This window comes from Notamacropus eugenii, chromosome 5, assembly GCF_028372415.1.
Source record: "Notamacropus eugenii isolate mMacEug1 chromosome 5, mMacEug1.pri_v2, whole genome shotgun sequence".
Classification (NCBI taxonomy): Eukaryota; Metazoa; Chordata; class Mammalia; order Diprotodontia; family Macropodidae; genus Notamacropus; species Notamacropus eugenii.
The window spans coordinates 177,881,588-177,900,301 of record NC_092876.1 but is presented as its reverse complement, the minus strand read 5'-3'; the positions used below and the strand labels follow the sequence as shown (position 1 = coordinate 177,900,301).

Here is an 18,714-nt window from a genome sequence, read left to right as displayed (position 1 = left end):
ATGGCTTAGCCTGAGTGTGGAAATCGCACATGATGTGAACAGACTATATTTTTGAGGGCCCTATGAGTAGTGTGTGAATGAATGAATGAAATGTTTATTAAGAACTTACTATATGGAAAGCCCTGTGCCAGGAAACTGAGGACAGCAATAGAAAAGACTGTCCTGCTCTTAAGGAGCACATGGTCTAATGGGGAGATAACATATATGGAAGATTTCAACTGCAAATCTTATGGTCCTTAGGGTTCAGTGGAAAAGCAGATTTTGGTGCCTCTTCTCTAATGTCATTTTCACTGAAAAAATGAACTAGTTTCTGATATTGGATGATTTGAGAATGCCAAGACCTTTGATGGCAAGAGTCTTCTTTTCTGGATCATTAGCTATGGCTGCAGCACATGCAGGAGCAGTTGCCAAGCTGTATCTCCACAGGCATTACTTCCCCAGCACTGGGTCAGATGGGAAGTATGACTAGTCCCAAGGCTCAGGGTCCTGGGCTGTCCTCATTAATATCTGAGAGGAAATGGCAGTCAAGGTGGTAGTGGTGATTTGATGTGCCTGACACATGCTGACTCCTGTCAGTTCCTCAGAGTGCCTTGCTACTTCTGCTAGGATGGCTTGCCTGCCTTTTGTGTGGCAGTTGGTGAGGATGGCTGTGAGGACTAAGCTAGAAGCAGGATCGGTAGTAATCTATGAAGTACTTGCCACTCCTAAGGCTCGTGTATCTATCATGAGCAGCCAATATTGGAGAGGAAGGCAAGAAATGCAGTAAAAGTCAGGTTTCAATCACTGCCATGACTAAAGGGGGTATTTGCTAACAATAAAGAGGGAGGGGGATGGACCACCTCGTTTTTGGCAAGCTCAGTGGAAGGGGAAATTAAAGGTAGAAATATAGCTGAGGTAGATAATAGAGGAGACAATGAAGGTAGCCTAGAAAAGGAATTTTCAAATGATGGCTGTGAATTTCAAGGATTATGAAAGTGTTTATTAGATACCAGCAAGAGTTAATATTAAATGTGTGAAGGCTTGTAGGAAAAATCAGTCCCAAAGTTCTAATTAGAACCAGAGTCTTCCTAGATTTCATCTCCCTTGTGACTCCCTCCGATGTGATTGTTATAGAGAAGGGACGAAAGTTTTGTTCCCTCTACTTCAACTGGCATTATGTGGTTAAAGGAACACTGATGGATGCAAGTCAAACAGCCCACTCTAACTATAGGTCATGTGTACAGTGCAATGTAAAGCATGTTACATCTGGCAAACAGAGAACCTACCTAGCAGGATTGAACTATGGGCACCTGAATATTGCCACAAGAGTAGTCAGGTAAAGAGATGGCTAGGAAAGGAAGAAATTTGGGTAACTTGGTAGAAAGTTTGTCTTTCAACACTATTTCCAAAGGACTCAATGAGGTATACTACCCACCTCGTGATAGTGGGAAAATCGACTCAGGTGTCAGAATGATGGCCATATGTTTCTTGGACACAGTCAATGAGAATTTTTTTCTTTATTTTCTCAACTATGAAGGAAGTGGGGAGAAGGGGAGGTCAGGGAATGTAGCTGCCAAAAAGATCACAAACATGTTTTTGTAGAAGGAAAGCAAGAAGGAATAAAAAATAAGCAAAACAGATTTTTAAAATAATATGTTGTATTTATTAGCTACTTTAAAAAACCTCTCTTCTATTCTGTTTATAAAGTACTCATTTAGTTGATGTTTTTGTCATGTTCATTGTCTTTTAAAATTAAAAAAGAATCTACTAATCAGTAGATGGCATAATATATTGACTGTTGGTAACTGTTTTAAATGTCTCAACTGTCAGTGTATTCACAAAGAAATGACTCATGACCTAAATAAACATTTAAATTCTACCACTTAATGAAAGAGGACCAAAATTATTTATTTCTCTTGCTGTAGGATCAAATAATAAAGATTTACATTAAATAAAATCATTTTGGTTCATGAATGGTCCTCACCATCAAAATTCCTCATGCAAAGAGCTATTCAGGTTTGTAGTGATTTCTGCATAAAGGTCTAATTATGACTCATTTGATCCTGAAATTTTAATTTTAAAGAAAAAGTCTGTTTCCCCAACAATTCTAATTAGGCCTTGTTTTGTTATTATAAAATTACAATAATGCAATTTTAACCTTCGTACATACAGGAGATGAGTGAATTTTGGTGGATTCGGCCTGTCTTTCATGCTTGTAAAGCCAGGTCTTTCCAGTGTACCTACAGTAAGAAGATAGAGTTGGGAAGTTCTTTAGCTACTCTCTGCTTGAAAACCCTAAGTTTCAATCCATTAAAATACAAAGGAATGACGCTGGACAGGATATGCTGAATAAAAGATTGTATCCCTTAAATGGAATATTCATGTTGAAAATTTAATTGGGGACATATGGTAATAGGAAGGCAAAGACCACCAGCATTTCATGGTTTTGCTATATAAAAAGCAAGAGAAACAGAATGACTACTCTTTCCATTCTTTCCTCCCATTATATTCTGACTGTTATGACATTACTCCAGTGGCTCATTTATTTTATGTCAAATTAGCTAGTATTATTTGAAACCTAATTCATCACGTTCTAATCCTATTATTTTTAAGAGTGTAACATTTGTAAAATCGTTCATCTACTAGTCAAAATCGTTCATCTTTGATACTTTCCCTAAGAAATAATTAGCAACGATCTCCACTTATTTCTACTATCATTAGACCCATTTGAACAAGATCATTTAACAGGGACTGGAGCTGATGAGATCAAGAGAATGTAGAGAGAAAGTAGGTAATGTGGGCAACTGTGGACATGTATGGGCTCATTTCAGATAAATTCATTGAAATATCTATTTTACTTATCCAAAGGTGTTCAAAATATTTTTAAAAGGCAAAATATATTTCCATAATTAGCTATATTTCCAAAATAAAAGCAAGAAAAACAAAGAAAGTGAAAGAATATTATGCTTCAGTTTGCACTCAGTTTATCTGTTCTCTCTCTGGAGGTGGATAGCATTTTTTCATCATGGGTCCTTTGGAATTGTTTTGGATCATTGTATTGATAAAAATAGTTAAATCTTTCATACTTCATCATCTCTATAATATTGTTGTTAACTTTGTCCAGTTCTCCTAGTTCTGCTCACTTCACATTGTATCAGTTCATAAAAGATTTCCCAGGTATGTCTGAAACTATTCACCCATCTAAGTTCTTACGGCACAATAGTATTCCATTACAATTATACATGCTTAATCATTCCCCAGTTGATGAGTATCCCCTAAATTTCCTGTTCTTTGCCACCAAAAAAGAGCTTTTATAAATATTTTTGTATGTATAGGTCCTTTACCTACAGACCTAGTAGTAGTATTTTGGGGTCAAAGAGTATGGACAGTCTTTTGGACATAGTTTCAATTCTTTTCTTCAGAATGGTTGGACCACTTCACAGCCCAATCAACAATGCATTGGTGGACTATTTTTCCACATCCCCTCTGGTATTTATCATTTGCCTTTTCTGTCATGTTAGCTGATCTGGTAAGTGTGAAGTGGTACCTCAGAGTGGTTTTAATTTGCATATCTCTAAGCAGTAGTGATTTAGAGCATTTTTCATGTGACTATGGTTAGCTTTGATTTCTTCTTCTGAAAACTACTTGTTCATATCCTTTGCCCATTTTTATCAGTTAGGGAGTGGCTCTTATTTTTATAAATTTTGTTTAGTTCCCTGTATATTTGAGAAATGATGCCTTTATCAGAGAACCTTGTATTAATTTTTTTTCCTTAGTTTCCTGCTTTCCTAATTTTGACTGCATTGGCTTTGTTCCTGCAAAACCTTTTTAATTTTCATGCAATTAAAATTATCCATTTTACTTCCTGTGATCCTCTCTATCTTTTGTTTGGTCATAAATTTTTCCCTCATTCACCAATCTGACAAGTAAATTTTTCTGTGCTCCTGGATATCACCCATTATGTCTAAGTCTAGTACCCATTCAGATCTTATTTTGGTAGATATTTCAACTCTGGAAAAATTTAAAGTTTGTCTTTCCATGTATACTTAATATTTTTTCCAGTTTTCCTGAATTTCATCCTAAACTGTAGCTAATTTATATGATTACTTCCAATCAGAATGGCAACTTTTTCTTCTTTTTGGTCCAGTCCTATGATTTTATTGGTTTAAGGAACTTCTAATAAGGAAATTACCTGTACCAGTGCAGACAGGGCAACTTTTCTGCAACATAGAACCTGAGAAGTTAAGTAACTTGGACAGGGTTACACAGCCAGTATGTGCCACAATTGACCTTAGTAAATTAATAAGTAAAATTAATTAAAAGATGAATTCAATTTAGTAAACATTTATTAAATGTCTACTATATGCTAGACACTGTATGCTAAGGCCTAGGGATACAAATAAAAGAAAGAAAGACAGTCTTTGCCCTCAAGGAGCTTAAAATCTAATGGAGAAAAGTTAGCACACAAACAAAAGCTGGAAAGTGGGAGGCTGCCAGAGTGTAGCTGGCACGTGGCCATCTTCTTTCACAAAAATAGCTATTTTCCCCCCCCCCCCCACTCTCCCCACCACCCCCACCATGGTGTCCTCAATAAAAAAATTTTAAAAAGCAACACATTCAATGAATAATTTCTTTCATTTTTTTATCCATAACTTATTTATTCAGTATTTAATTAAATCATTAAACACCCCCAAAACAACTGTTTCCATATACAAGTAGAACACAAAAAGGGGAATGAATTTATATGAAACTGTTCATATTACTTTCAAAGCTGTACTGTTTGTCTTTACTTCCTTCTCTTCCATATATTTAAAAAAAATGTTTCCATGTCTCTTGGGGAGTCATAGTCTTATTGCTTACCTCTCCTTTCCTCTCCCCCCAATTACAAACTAAGGTTGGAGGGAAAATTTGGTTTTTGAAGTAGGTCTGAAATGGGTGGGGATCCTGCGGCTTCTGGGCCAAGTGGGGCCTGCCTGACCTTTTGACTGAGTCCAGGTTTTACAAAACAAATCCTTTTATTGAGTGGAATGCTCTCTTTATTTCAGGTTCAATGCTGGGATTATAAGAGGCACTTGCACATCATTGAATAATTGTCAAAAGATTTTCTATGCCCTTAGCAAAATTATGCAACAAGGATATAATAGGACTTAGTTTCTTTGGCTATAGCCCTCTCTCATCTTTACCTGGTAACATTTCTGGTCGCTGGGGAAGGATATGGTGATAGACATGGTGAACTTACCTGGTCCTTAGAAGTCCATCAGTTTGCAGGGGCCCTCATTGTCCATGGGTTGGACTTTGTATGCCCTTCAGTAACCAGGAAGCTGTGCCAAGGAAACAGGAGCCAATCAAATCTCCTTTTGGAGCACATTAATCTCTTTTGCAGGTGGAAAGGAGGAGAGATTTTCCTAACCTTGTTTGGGGAAAGATTGGTAGATATTAGGCCTCTCATATATCTTACCTTGGCTGCAGTGCCTAAGAATTTTCCTGAGATCCTTCCATCATATGCTTGTTTATAAACTTGTAGTTTCTATTGAACAGTCTTTCTGCCAGTATTAAGAGTAAAAAGGGAGAAAGAGAAGAAAAAAAATCCACTATCACTACCAACAACACAAAAAAACCCCCAAAACAAAATGTTTTCTTTTATTGAAAACTAATCCATTTCAGTTTTTTTTTTCTGTTTTCTTTTCCCTCTTTAATCTTCCCTTCAGGATCAATACGTTTGCTTGTGTCTACTCCGGCCCTGGTCTTATCTTCCCACGTAACCACTCCTCTTCCTATCCCTGCTTGTTTCTCTATTGAGTCTGATGTATTTCTACACCAAATTGTTTGAGTATATATGAGTTTTTTTAACACTTATTTGAATATTTCATATAAATGTAGTTCATTCACCTGGTACCTCTTCCCCCTACATCTTCCTGTATATATATATATATATATATATATATATATATATATATATATATATATATATATATATATATATATATATATATATATATATATACTCTTCTACAACCCAATTATAAGAAATAACCAATTCCACTTTTCTCTTACAATTTTCTACACTAATGTATTCTTCCTTTTTCCCTCCCTTATTTTTCCCCTCTTTAAGCCTTTGTTTTTGTCCTTCATTCTCAAAGAGGACCATGACATCAAGATGATGACATGACTTGCAGTTGACTTTGATTTAAGTGAGGGAGCGCTGTGCAAGGTCACCAGCCTCACCACCTTCTTCTCCTGAGCCATCTGGGTCCAGTGGCCTGATGGTCATCAGGAGGACTGGAGATGACCCAGGATGCAATGGGAGACCTTGGCCCTTTCAGGCTTAGGTCTTGCCACAATCTTACTTTGAGTGAAGTACACCCATTCAATGAATAGGCTTCTTGAAGTTACTCAAGAGATGGCCTCTTTAATAAAAGAGAAACAATTGCTATTTAGTTATTACATCCGCTCTGTGGTTGGTGGGTGGGGACTTGTCCAGTCTATGAGCTCCAGAGTGAATTGGGTTTAAGGCTTGATCCTTGAGCAAGAAATGTAGCCAGTAAATCCAGAGGAAAAAAGGCAGCTTTTGGCCATGGAGTTTACCTTCCCCTGGTCAGAACACCAGAGGTAGAAGAGGGAAGGGGAGGGGAGGGAAGGAGCAGAGATAGAACAAAGGTAAACTACCCTCAGGTCTTTTTCTAAGCTCACTCCTCCCGTGGTTTTTGAAGGTATTAAAGTTCTGAAGGGACCTGTGTCTTCTCCCCCATTAGAATGTTAGTTTTACATCAAACAGCTCCTTTAATTACTCAAATGAATGTGCTTATCTATGTTTCTCTGGACACTTGTTTTAAAATTCCTACTCAGCTCTGGTATTTTCATCCTAATGAAAATACTCTTCCATTAGAGAGCCGTTTCTCTCCCCCCCATTAAGCTTATACTCCACTTTGCAGGGTGTTGTTCTTGGTTGTAAGCTTTTATCATTTGTCTTTTATAACATTGTATTCCAGAATCTCATGCATTTTATGGTGGAATCTATCACATTTGTGTTATTCTGACTAGTTCCTTGGTACTCAAAAGAAAGTTCTCTTTTTTGATGTTTGCAGTTTTTTTTCCTTTGATATGGAAACTAGGTTTTGGCTATGACATTCCTGGGACTTTTTTCTTTTGAGGTTTCTTTGAGGAAGTCATTGGTGTGGCCTTTCTTTATTCATTTTGCCTTATGATTCTAATAGATCAGGGCAGTTTTTATTTATGATTTTTTAAAATATAGTGTCCATGCTTTTTTAAATCATGGTTTTCAGAGTTCAATAATGCTTACAAATTACCTCTCTTTGAATGGACTTCCAGTGAATTGTTTCTGATGTCATAATATCGTAAACTTTTTTCAGTCTTTTGTTTGCTACTGCAATGCGAAACTAGTTTTAGAGCAGGGGTGGAGAATTTGCATGCTTGAGGTTACATGTGGCCCTCTAGGTCCTCAGGTGTGGCCCTTTGACTGAATCCAAACTTCACAGAACAAATTCCCTTAATAAAAGGATTTGTTCTGTAAAACTTGGACTCAGTCAAAAGGCCTGCAACCAAGGACCGGCCTAGAAGACCTGTAGCCTGGAGGCTGCACATTCCCCACCCCTGTTCTAGAGCATACCAGGGCTTTCAGTGTTTCTTTTTGTTCTTTTCTTGAGTGCCTTCTACTCTGTGGCCTGAAGACAACCCCCCACCCCCACCCCCCCACCCCACCCCCCTCCAAGGGAGGCTGCTTATATTTCTTTGGACATTCTCCTTGTAGGCAATGCCTGTCTTATTTGCCCTAATACAACCTTTTCTGGAGGTCCCCTTTCTCATGGCCTGAGAGCTTTTGGCTGACTTTATGCAGTGATGGTGTGGAAGAAGTCACTTTCTGTAGTTTCTCATTGAATTTGTTGAACATTATTCACTCTCTTGTGAATTTTAGTTTTTGCTGGAGTAGGTAGTGTTTTGCCTGTGTTTAATAAACCATCACAATAAGTAATTTCTTCTTTTTTTAAAATTTAAGTTTTCAACGTTCATTTCCACAAAATTTTGAGTTCCAAATTTTCTCCCCATCTCTCCCCTCCCCAACTTCAAAACGCAGAGCATTCTAATTACCCCACCACCAATCTGCCCTCCTTTCTAACATCCCTCCCTTCCCTTATTCCCATCTTCTCTTTTGTCCTGTAGGGCAAGATAAATTTCTATACTCCATTACCTGTATTTCTTGTTTCCCATTTGTATGCTAGAACAGTACTCAACAGTTGTTCCTAAAACTTTGAGTTCCAACTTCTCCTTCTTCCTCCCTCCCCACCTATCCCCATTGGAAAGGCAAGCAATTCAATATAGGCTATATATGTGTAGTTTTGCGAATGACTTCGATAATAGTCTTATGTAAAACTACCTATATTTCCCTCCATCCTATCCTGCCCATTTCTTCTATTCTCTCTTTTGACCTTGTCTCTGCCCAAGAGTGTTGACTTCTGATTGCTCCCTCTTCCCATTACCCTCCTTTCCATCATCCCTTCCCACCCTGCTTATCCCTTTCTTCCCTACTTTCCTGTATTGTGAGATAGGTTTTCATACCAAAATGAGTGTGCATTTTATTACTTTCTTGAGTCAAATGTGATGAGAGTAAGCTTCATGTTTTCCCTCTCACCTCCCCACTTTTTCCCTCGATGGAAAAGTCTTTTATTTGCCTCTTTTTTGAGAGATAATTTGCCCCATTCCATGTCACCTTTTCTCCTCCTATATTCCTCTGTCATCCTTTAATTTCATTTTTTTTAGATATGATCCCTTCCTATTCAACTCACCGTGTCCTCTGTCTCTCTCTCTCTATTTGTGTGTGTGTGTGTGTGTGTGTGTATGTGTGTATAATCCCACCAACTATCCAGATACTGAAAAAAGTTTCAAGAGTTACAAATATTGTCTTTCCATGTAGGAATGTAAGCAGTTCAACTTTAGTAAGTTTATGGTTTCTCTTTCCTGTTTACCTTTTCATGCTTCTCTTGATTCTTGTGTTTGAAAGTCAAATTTTCTTTTCAGCTCTGGCCTTTTCATCAAGAATGCTTGAAAGTCCTCTATTTCATTGAAAGACCATTTTTTCCCCTGAAGTACTATACTCAGTTTTGCTGGGTAGGTGATTCTTGGTTTTAGTCCTAGTTCCTTTGACTTCTGGAATATCCTATTCCAAGCCCTTTGATCCCTTGATGTAGAAGCTGCTAGATCTTTTGTTATCCTGATTGTATTTCCACAATACTTGAATTGTTTCTTTCTAGCTGCTTGCAATATTTTCTCCTTGACCAGGGAACTCTGGAATTTGGCCACAATGTTCCTAGGAGTTTCTCTTTTGGGATCTCTTTCAGTTGGTGATTGGTGGATTCCTTGAAGACTTATTTTGCCCTCTGGTTCTAGAATATCAGGGCAGTTTTCCTTGATAATTTCATGAAAGATGATGTCTAGGCTCTTTTTTGTGATCATGGTTTTCAGGTAGTCCCATAATTTTTAAATTGTCTCTCCTGGATCTATTTTCCAGGTCAGTTGTTTTTCCAATGAGATATTTCACATGATCTTCCATTTTTTCATTCTTTTGGTTTTGTTCTGTGATTTCTTGGTTTCTCATAAAGTCATTAGCCTCCATCTGTTCTATTCTAATTTTGAAAGAACTATTTTCTTCAGTGAGCTTTTGAACCTCCTTTTCCATTTGGCTAATTCTGCTTTTGAAAGCATTCTTCTCCTCATTGGCTTTTTGAACCTCTTTTGCCAATTGAGTTAGCCTATTTTTCAGGGTGTTATTTTCTTCAGCATTTTTTTGGGTCTTCTTTAGCAAGGTGTTGACCTGCTTTTCATGCTTTTCTTTCATCTCTCTCATTTCTCTTCCCAGTTTTTCCTCCACTTGTCTTACTTGATTTTCACAATCCTTTTTGAGCTCTTCCATGGCCTGGGACCATTGAATCTTTATTTTGCATGTTTGGGATAAGAAGCTTTGACTTTTATGTCTTTCCCTGATAGTAAGCATTGTTCTTCCTCATCTGAAAGGATGGAAGAAGATATCTGTTCACCAAGGAAGTAATCTTCTATAGTTTTATTTTTTTTCCCTTTTTTGGGCATTCCCAACCAGTTACTTGACTTTTGGGTCCTTTGCAAGAGTAGGGTATACTCTGTGGATCTTTAAGATCTCAGTTCCTCCAAGGTGACACAGTTAAGCGTGTACACTGGTTTGGGAGCAACCAGAAACTTTTGTGCCCAGAATCTGTGAGTTTCTTCTCCACAACCACCTGGCCTCCAGTTCCACCAAGGCAGCACTGGAGGCCAAGATTCAGATAAGCTGCTCAATTCCTCCAGGAGCATTAGGTGGGGGCAGGGCTGCCACACAGGGCTGAGGTAAGGATCAGCTGCTCAGTGCCCCCAGGGGTTTTACAATCCAGCAATGGATGCAGGCTGCTGTGGGAGCTGCTGTGGGAGCTGCTGCTGCCCAATGAGGCCTCTGGTGCTGCCAGCTGCCTGAGGCCCAAGCTATGGGAAAACCCTGCTTTCTTCTCAACCAGCTGAAAAAACCCTCTCATTGACTTTTGTGTGTTTTTACTCTGCCATCTTTGCTCTGCTCCTTCACAATAAGTAATTTCTATTTTTTTTAAATTTTTTTTTATTTATTTCACTTTTAACATTCATTTTCACAGAATTTTTGGGCTCCAAATTTTCTCCCCCCTTGTCCCCTCCCCCCACCCCAAAACACTGAGCATTCTAATTGCCCCCATCTCCACTCCGCTCTTTTCTCCATCATTCCTCTCTGCCCTTGTCTCCATCCTCTCCTCTGTCCTGTTGGGCCAAAGAACTTTCTATACCCCTTTACCTGTATTTCTTAATTCCTAGCGGCAAGAACAGTACTTGACAGTTATTCCTAAAACTTTGAGTTGCAACTTCTTTTCCTCCCTCCCTCCCCACCCCCTCCCTTTGGAAGGCAAGCAATTCAATATAGGCCAAATCTGTGTAGTTTTGCAAATGACTTCCATAATAGTCGTGTTATGTAAGACTAACTATATTTCCCTCCTTCCTATCCTGGTTCCAATTACTTCTATTCTCTCTTTTGATCCTGTCCCTCCCTGTGAGTGTCGACCTCAAATTGTACCCTCCTCCCCATGCCCTCCTTTCCATCGTCCCCCCCACCCTGTTTATCTCCTTGTCCCCCACCTTCCTGTATTGTAAGATAGGTTTTCATACCAAAATGAGTGTGCATTTTATTCCTTCCTTTAGTGGATTGTGATGAGAGTAAACTTCATGTTTTTCTCTCCCCTCCCCTCTTTTTCCCCAAACTAAAAAAAATCTTTTGCTTGCCTCTTTTATGAGAGATAATTTGCCCCATTCCATTTCTCCCTTTCTCCTCCCATATATTTCTCTTTCACTGCTTGATTTCATTTTTTTTTTTTTAAGATATGATCCCATCCTATTCAATTCACTCTGCGCACTCTGTCTCTATGAGTGTGTGCATGTGTGTGTGTGTAATCCCACCAAGTACCCAGATACTGAATAGTTTCAAGAGTTACTAATATTGTCTTTCCATGTAGGGATGTAAACAGTTCAACTTTTATAAGTCCCTTATGACTTCTCTTTGCTGTTTACCTTTTCATGCTTCTCTTCATTCTTGTGTTTGAAAGTCAGATTTTCTTTTCAGCTCTGGTCTTTTCATCAAGAATGCTTGAAAGTCCTCTATTTCATTGAAAAACCAATTTTTCCCCTGAAGTATTATACTCAGTTTTGCTGGGTAGGTGATTCTTGGTTTTAGTCCTAATTCCTTTGACTTCTGGAATATCCTATTCCATGCCCTTCGATCCCTTAATGTAGAAGCTGCTGGATCTTGTGTTATCCTGATTGTATTTCCACAGTACCTGAATTGTTTCTTTCTAGCTGCTTGCAATATTTTCTCCTTGACCTGGGAATTCTGGAATTTGGCCACAATATTCCTAGGAGTTTCTCTTTTTGGATCTTTTTCAGGTGGTGATCGGTGGATTCTTTCAATATTTATTTTGCCTTCTGGTTCTAGAATCTCAGGGCAGTTTTCCTTGATAATTTCATGAAAGATGATGTCTAGGCTCTTTTTTTGATCATGGCTTTCAAGTAGGCCCATAATTTTTAAATTGTCTCTCCTGGATCTATTCTCCAGGTCAGTTGTTTTTCCAATGAGATATTTCACATGATCTTCCATTTTTTCATTCTTTTGGTTTTGTTTTGTGATTTCTTGGTTTCTCATCAAGTCATTAGCCTCCATCTGTTCCATTCTAATTTTGAAAGAACTATTTCCTTCAGTGAGCTTTTGAATCTCCTTTTCCATTTGGCTAATTCTGCTTTTGAAAGCATTCTTCTCCTCATTGGCTTCTTGAACCTCCTTTGCCAATTGAGTTAGCCTATTTTTCAGGGTGTTATTTTCTTCCACATTTTTTTGGGTCTCCTTTAGCAGGGTGCTGATTTGTTGTTCATACTTTGCTTGCAAGTCTTTTATTGCTCTTCCCAGTTTTTCCTGATCATTATCATGATTTTGAAAATTGTTTGGGCTCTTTAAGACCTTTTCCCAGAACCGATCCCATTGAGTGGGCTGGGATGTAGAAGCACTGACTTCTGTGTCTTCCCCTGATGGTGAGCACCGCTCTTCCTCATCAGAAGGGAGGGGAGGAGAAACCTGCTCACCAAGAAAGTAACCTTCTATAGTCTTGGTTTTTTTCCCTTTTCTGGGCATTTTCCCAGCCAGTGACTTGAGCTCTGAATATTCTCCTCACACCCACCTCGCCTCCGGATCCTCCCAGCCAGCACTTGGGGTCTCAGGCTCAAATGCTGCTTCCCAGCCTCAGTGCTTTGGGTGGGGGCAGGGCTGCTGTTCAGTGTGAGATTATGTTCAGGTGCTCAGGTTGGGGCAGGGCTGCCTCACGGGCTCAGTTCCCTCAGGGGGTTTATGTGGAGACCTTCAACAATGGATCCGGGCTCCTGCCTGCTTGGGGAGCCTTGGTCTGCTCCTGCCTCCACTGTTGCCTCCCGAGGGGGCCTGAGTATGGGGGCACCCCACTCCCCTCTCGACCCACCAAAGAGACCTTCTCACCTACCCCTGTCACCTGTGGGTGGAGGGACCTGCGCGGCCGCTGTATATCCAGTCCCTGAAGTTATCTTGGATCTTCTCCTCTTGGTGCCGGGGCCTCGGCAGGGCTGGGCTGGGCTTCGCGTCCGCAGCGAGCCGGACCTTTTGCGAGAGGTTTGCAGATCCCTCTGGAACAGAAATCTCCTTCGCTCCACTATTATGTGGCTTCTCCTGCTCCTGAATTTATTGGCGACTCTTTACTACAGATATTTCATGGGCTGTGGGTTCAGAGCTAGCGTATTTGTGTGTTTCTACTCCGCCATCTTGGCTCCGCCCCACAATAAGTAATTTCTTAAAAAAAAGTTTGCTTAAAATTTGTAGTATGGGGTCAGTATTTTCTATAGTTAATAATCATGCACAGGTGAGTATTTAATTTTTTACTTTGTACCTTCTCTTAGTGCTTAGTACAGTGCGTAGATAAGTATTTAGTGAATGTTTGCTAACTGATTGATTGGTAGATGACAGAAACATAGTAAATATTTTAATATAGGCCACTAGTCATAAGGAATGTTGATTGCCTTGACATATATTGCTTTAAATTGAGACCATGGAAAAGTAGTTATAGCTTATTATTTTGGCTAACTTAGGAACTCAAGAAATTTTAAAAATACAAAAGATTAAGCAACTAATCAACATACATTTAGGATTTACAATGTTTCTACCACTAAATATAAAAACATAGTTATTTTTACAATTTAATCATCTCACAAAATCATGGTATATTTGACCTTAATTTTATTGTTTGAAGCTTTATTCACTTCTAACTCTTGCATTCATTGATATATTTAGTATCTGTTATTATTCTTATCAATTTTTTTCTTCAAGGCTTTTGAGCTATGTTCTCTCTGAATCAGCTTAGAGAGTCCACTAGATATAAACAAAATTTCGCATTCCCTTAATTACCTCATAGGGTATTTTGCTGTCTTTTCTTAAACAGATTGATAACAAAGGAAATCACCTGTTAGTTCATGAAGAATCTTCAATTAACACACCTGCTGTTGGTGCAGCCCATGTTATCAAGAGATATACTGCTCGTGCTCCTGATGAATTGTCTTTAGAGGTAATAATTGAATATGGAAGCAAGTGAAATTCTCAAATACTGAAGTAGGAAATATTAATTTTTTCATTGCTTGATGTTAATGACAATTATTTTGATCCTTTGGTTGTGACTTAATTTTTGGGTGAAATAATCTGAACTTTCACTTTGTACAATTTAACCCCCCCATTTTAGAGCCGGATGGAGACAAAACTTGTATTATAAAAATTCCAAGAATGTTAGCAAGTGTGTTTTTCCCTTCAGTTATGAATAAGTCAAAAATGATTCTAATCTGTGTCTATATATAAAACATATATGTATCTATATGTTTATAGATACATATATATTTACAGAGATAGGGGTGTGTGTGTGTGTAGACACACAAATATGTTAATTTAAATTCTGGCTCTGTCACTTGATATCTATATGACCTTGGGAAAGTCTTTTAATCTTTTTGGTCTTCATTTGTAAAATTAAGGTGATTTGTAAAATGAGATGATCAAACTAGACTTTCAATGTCTCCTTTAGCCCTAAATCTATGAATTTATGGTTATTAGTTTTAGTATTTCAGACTATTATTTAACTGTGTTGTTTTTATCATGGAATAAATTTACTTTTGATTTTTAATCAATAAATGACATGCTATTAAAAATAAATGTAAAGATGTGGAATTGTAAACTTTTATATCAGTGTAAAACTTGAAGTAAATTCTGTTATTATTCATTATTGGGGCAAGTCAACTGTTTCAATATTTTGAACTATCAACTTAAAGAAGAAATAAATAATAGTATATTATACTTGGTTTACTGATTGGTTGGCCAGTAGGGGTCTCTTCATGTTGAAAAATTAAATATTTAGTGCTGAATTTACAAGTTAATCACTTGAAAAGAGCACTGATTTGGAGTCAGAAGTCCTGGCTCCACCTTACTAGGTGTGGGGCCCTTAAGAAGTCATTTTCCTTATCTTCAAAATTGGGATAGTTACGGTGATTAAACAAGATATGTGTGTAAACAGTTAGTAACCCCAAACATCATCTGAATGTAAATTGTTAAAGTGCTATTAGCAAAAATAAATCTGATCTTGGTACCTTACTTGTCACTTTGCTTGAACCATATTGAAAACAAAAGATGACTCTATGCCAGGGACAAAATCTAAAATTCAGAGTAACTCTTGAATATGACCTTCTATGATCACTTGATCAATGCAAAACTTGAGTAAAATTCTTTCAGCCCATTTAGCCAATTGTTGACGTCTTTTTATGCAGCCAGTACAAAGATGCATTTTGTAGGAAACAGAACTCCAGTAAGTTTTGGTATCCTTTAAAGGGAGATTTTCTTTAAAGGATAGTAATCAGAGCAGGGAAATGATACTTTTCTTCATTCAAATGCTTAGGTTCAAATTCTAACCACAGCAGTAGTTATGCATTTGATTTCCTTCAATTTTTATTTCATAGGTGGGAGACATTGTATCAGTTATTGACATGCCACCAAAAGTATTGAGCACATGGTGGAGAGGAAAGCATGGATTTCAGGTAGGTGTTGGAAAGTTCAGGAAAAATTTCTTCTTTAAAGTTCTTGAGAAGGAGGGGGTGGAGATAAATCACTACCATAACATTTTGTACTATAATGCGCTTCTATTAGCAAATCAGATATCTTCAAACAACATGCTTTGGTATCTGAAATTTTCTTAGCTATAGGTAGAAATAATATAGAAGATACAGAGACATATGTAATCCAGGACTTGAAATCCATACTAGGGTACTCTTACCTTCTACTTTTTCTAAGAGAGGCAAGCTCTGACATCTTGTCCCTTACAGTCCATCTTGATTTTATGTTCCCTGTCTAGTTATGAAGGGACTGTATACAGTTCAAATGCAGTTCGCCTATACCCCACCTCACTTGACTGTTTAAACCCTAGCTAAGAGTGTGGTGTGGTTAAAAACAGCATCACAGACTTTGCATTGGAAGAAACTTTAGAGGTGGCCATCTCATTCAACATTTCATAAAAATGGACATCAGTCTATCATTTTAAAACTTCAGAGAATGAACTCGCTATGTCCCACGGCAGCCATTTACACTTCTGGAAAGCTTTTAGTGTTATCAACTTGCCTTACATTCAGCCCAGATCTACCTTTCTTAGAATATAATACAGGAACCTAAATTCCAAGATGGAAAAGATGTTAAAGTCATTAAACCCAACTCCTTAATTTGACAGATGAGAAAACTAAGACCCAGGGAGATTAAGTAACTTGCCCAGATTGTCAGGTAGCTACTAATTTTCTAAGACAGGATTCAAACCCAAATTTTCCTGAGTACACGCCTAACATTCTGTAAACTCAAATATGTCCTTTGTTCTGCATTCAGAAGCCAAGAACAAGTCTAAATTCCTTTCTGCTTGATAATTTTCAAACATTTAAAGTTAACTATTGTGTCCTCCTCAGTCTCCTTAAATACTTCAGTGGATTCAAGATCTCATCAATATGGGCACCACCTCCAAAGGTTCAAACCATAGTTACCTTGCCCTGTGTTATTCTTTTCCATGTTCCTTTAAATCCTGCACAAAAGATTGATACTTTGCATTAGAGGTTTTCTTTTTGATCTTTCAACATTTCTTGAGTACCAGTGCAATACTCAGTTGTCCATCTGTTATCTTTCACTCTTGCTATATGAGTAGCCTATTTACTTTTCAAATTAAATGTTTCCCCAGTTTTTTACACTACTCCATGTGTAGAGGTTATCATTGGCAATATTCTATAGTCTACATTTTCCCACTGTACATTTCTCCTTTGCTCTTTGGGACACTCACAATTTTATACCTTGGAGATTATAATTTACAACCATATAGCATTACCAAGAGAATATTGCTGGCTTTTTAAAAATACATTTTTTGTGTCCAGGATCAAATTGGAATCGTTGAAAGCACTGTGCTGTTGTTCAGTCTCTTCGTCCTGTTCAATTCTGGGTCCACCTCAGCGTATCTGTAGTGCCTGTCCAGGATATATGTGCTAATGTATTAATGTAGTGTCCTGCCCATTTAGCTGCACATCTTTGTCTTAGCAGAAGGCATGCTTTATTTAAAGTATTACAGTTTTTAAAGGGAGATGTTAAAAGGTCTTTTACACTTATTCCTATTAAACTTTAACTTGTTAGATTCATCTCACCATTCTGGATCTTTTATGATTCTGATTGTCACCTAATATGTTCAGTATGGCTTCAGAGGAGAAAGTGAGACTGGCGACTTTGCACAGCCCTCTCTCACTAAAATTCAGTTCACTTGCATGTCCTGGCATCACCTCCCTGATGTCATGGTTGTCTTTGAGAATGAAGGCCAAGCAGCAGCAACAACAACATGTTCACTATCATCCTCAGCTTTGTGTCATATGTCAATTGGGTAACGTCTTTATTTAAGTCATTGATGATAATAATGAATAGCAGTAGGCCTAGAACAGATTCCTCTGGCAGTCACTGGAGTCTTATCTCCATGTTGATATTCATTGAAAACTCTTCTTTGGGTTTGGTCATTCATCCAGTTCATAACTGTATTATTATACATCCCACATCTTTGTATCATAATGTCGAATGTTTTGCCAAAGTCCATGAGAGCTAGGCTTATACCCTGTTATACTTGAAAGGCCTCTCCATCCTCCTTCTTAACTCCTACTGCTACCATAGATTCATATTGACAAGATTAGAATTTCAGCCCACCCTATCCACTTCCAGAAATTTTGTTAAAAGAAGCTTTGCTCTTAGAAGATGAATTAACCTGGAATATTATGTTATATTAATACTGTGCAAGCATGTCTTGAAGTACATTCATATTTAATTCTTTTCATCTTACGAATCATAAAGGTGGATACACTTGTGATTCCTTGTTACTGAGGAATAAATTAACACACGTGGTTTTCCTTCTCTCCCTTAGTTAATAGTTTTCATTAACATTAATGTGAGTACACTTTCCTTTTTGAGATCCATTTCAGGGCCCAGTCTCAGGATTGAGATCCAAGTCAGGAAGGCTGATTTAGTTTTGTTGGGTTTTTTTTGTTCTTGTTCTTTTGTTTTGTTTAGAAACATAAAAAGGCATTTTTGCTATTTGATATAGCCTAAATACTTATATATACAATTTTCAGAATAATAGTAAGGCTACTTAGGTCTTGTTATTTCTAATCACCATGTTGTGACATTATTAATAAGCATTACTTCAGAGACACAAATTTGCAATTTAAAAACTGGTGTGTAGAGGGATTTTTTTTTTAATTTGGCACAAGAACCTACCCCCCAGCCCATAGTACCATTTGACATAACAGTTTAATAAGATCTTTATGAAAATATCAGTGGAAGATCCTCTGAAAACCCTGTGAAACCCCATTATATTGCCTATGGCTTGTTGTGTCTTAATCACAAATTAATATAAATTTACTTGTTTATAATATAAAACTATCAGTTATAACTATTCTGATTATATTGTTGAATTTGAACTTTGTGGGGGGATCCCAACTTGTGTTTTCATATGTGTAGAGAATTTCCGATATGGAGATTCCTTTAACATAATAAACATCTGTAACTTTGCTTTAGCATAGTCTTGAAAAGTT

The 18,714-nt window shown here is 37.7% G+C and overlaps 1 protein-coding gene across 10 annotated transcripts in view; it reads left to right on the top strand.

Annotated features, from left to right (window-relative positions):
- Positions 1-18,714, top strand: part of ARHGAP32 (Rho GTPase activating protein 32) — a 419,500-nt gene that overhangs the window by 261,797 nt on the left and 138,989 nt on the right. For all 10 annotated transcript variants that reach the window (XM_072611576.1, XM_072611573.1, XM_072611577.1 and 7 more), the window contains 2 exons: positions 14,028-14,150; positions 15,580-15,657. In XM_072611576.1, the coding sequence (XP_072467677.1) occupies positions 14,028-14,150; positions 15,580-15,657 (201 nt within the window). The remainder of the gene's footprint in view (positions 1-14,027; positions 14,151-15,579; positions 15,658-18,714) is intronic.